Source organism: Chaetodon trifascialis, chromosome 19 (assembly GCF_039877785.1).
Source record: "Chaetodon trifascialis isolate fChaTrf1 chromosome 19, fChaTrf1.hap1, whole genome shotgun sequence".
In the NCBI taxonomy this organism is placed as follows: Eukaryota; Metazoa; Chordata; class Actinopteri; order Chaetodontiformes; family Chaetodontidae; genus Chaetodon; species Chaetodon trifascialis.
The window spans coordinates 5780041-5782017 of NC_092074.1; the positions used below are offsets into that span (position 1 = coordinate 5780041).

The window sequence follows — 1977 nt, forward strand, 5'->3', positions numbered from 1 at the left end:
ACTGTTAATGATAAATTGATAAAATCTTTTTCACTTGCAGTGAAAACTTTGGCCTATATGTCAATAAAAAACACAAATATCTGAAAACTATATAGAGTACGGTGTAAAGTACAGTAGCAGAATACTAATATTTATTATGCCAACCTTTATTATTAAATACAATTATTGCCAAGCTTATATTGTAATTCAGCTTTTTAATCAAGGACTCAAAGGAGCTGCAAATCGGAAAAATCACCTTGGAATATTTTTCCAGATATGATCATTCTAAAAGCTGACCTGAACCAGCTGTAAAAGAAAGCATAAATGAATGGATTGAGCATTGAGTTTGCTAATGAAAGCCAGTTGAGTGTTTCAAATACAGGCAGTGACACCCTTGCTTTACTCGAAGACAGAAATGTCAGACAAAAAAAGAAAGGCGCCCAACACAAGAGAAAAACTCCCATAACTATTGCCAGAGTTTTGGTGGCCTTTCTCTCCATTTTACTAACAGTAGCTCCAGATTTTGTGCTCTGACAGGTTGTGTTCTGTATGCTGTTTGCTTGTCTTTGTGCAACAATGAAAATCTTCAAGTAGATACTAAGCATTATAATGACTGGCATGTAAAAGGCGAAAACACATGCGAGAGTGGTTGATAGTACAGCATCAATTAAACAACTTTGTCCACATTTTTCTCGATTAAAACTTGCAATCATTATGCCAATTCCTATTATAGCAGCAACTCCCCAGCTTACCAGGATCATGATCCCAATAACACGACCATTTATTTTACTTCTATAAGTGAGAGGCTGACACACTGCGTAATATCTGTCAATAGAAATACAGCATAAGCTCAAAATAGAAGCTGTGCTTAGAGTCACATCAATGCTTCCTCGCACTTCACAAAATAAAGCTGGATGATACCGACACAAGGTTACAGTAAATGCCATGCTGAAAGGAAAGACTAAAACTCCTACAAGCAGGTCAGCCACAGCCAGAGACAGGATGAGGTAGTTAGTTGGGACATGGAGCTGTTTGAAGTAAATGATGGAGATTATTACAAGAAGGTTTCCACATACTGTGACAACAGACAGTAAGCCAAGGAAAACATATAATAATACACAGATTAGGGAAGGGTTGCTTGTAAATACGTAAGCTCCATTATCTGATTCATAGCAGGGATGTATGTCACGAACAGTGTACGACCTGTTGACAGTCCTCTCTGGTTCCATGATCCTTGATTCCTGCAATTCAATTTTCCAATATTAACCAACTACAGTGAGAAAACCACAGCATCATCAGTGTTCTTAAGAAACAAAGACATGAAGTTCAATAACAAAAGACTTGTAGTTTAAATTTCATACCATAATGACACGTCAGTGTTGATGTGCGTCTTTATTCACTATTCCACTGTGCAGAAGCTTTGGACTTGATATTTACATAATCAACCCCCACATAGTGACCATCATGAATACAAAAGTCTCTTGTCCAATCAGATGTGATACACTATATTTGTGTTTGCATGTGATATGATGATACAATAATGCAATAATACATTAACTCTCTGTGTGTGTATCCTTGAGTCTGTTTCAACAATTTCAAAACTTTTGAAACTTGAATTTTCTATGCCGCTTATCCCTTTCGGGGTCACGGGGGGCCGGAGCCTATCTTGCCTGTCAACGGGCGAGAGGCAGGGTACACCCTGGACCGGTCGCCAGCTGATCGCAGGGCACATACACACAACCATTCACATTCGCACTCGCACCTAGGAGCAATTTAGAGTCACCAATCAACCTAATGTGCATGTTTTTGGTCTGTGGGAGGAAGCCGGAGTGCCCGGAGAGAACCCACGCATGCACGGGAAGAACATGCAAACTTCACACAGAAAGGCCAGACCTGGGAATCGAACCTGCGTCCTTCTTGCTGTGAGGCACGCGCACTACCTGCTGCTCCACCGTGCAGCCCACTTGAAACTTTTGAAACAAATCATTTGAGTTTCAC

General features: G+C 40.0%; 1 protein-coding gene across 1 annotated transcript; it reads right to left on the bottom strand.

The window, feature by feature from the left end:
- Positions 1 to 206: 206 nt before the first annotated feature.
- On the bottom strand, positions 207 to 1208 carry LOC139348072 (trace amine-associated receptor 1-like). The gene has a single exon (XM_070988019.1). It carries the CDS (start codon positions 1206 to 1208, stop codon positions 207 to 209), a length of 1002 nt encoding a protein of 333 aa, XP_070844120.1.
- Between the last annotated feature and the right edge of the window lie 769 nt (positions 1209 to 1977).

Excerpts from the sequence above, each read along its gene's own strand:
- LOC139348072 (XM_070988019.1), bottom strand. The coding sequence starts at position 1,208 with ATGGAACCAGAGAGGACTGTCAACAGGTCGTACACTGTTCGTGACATA.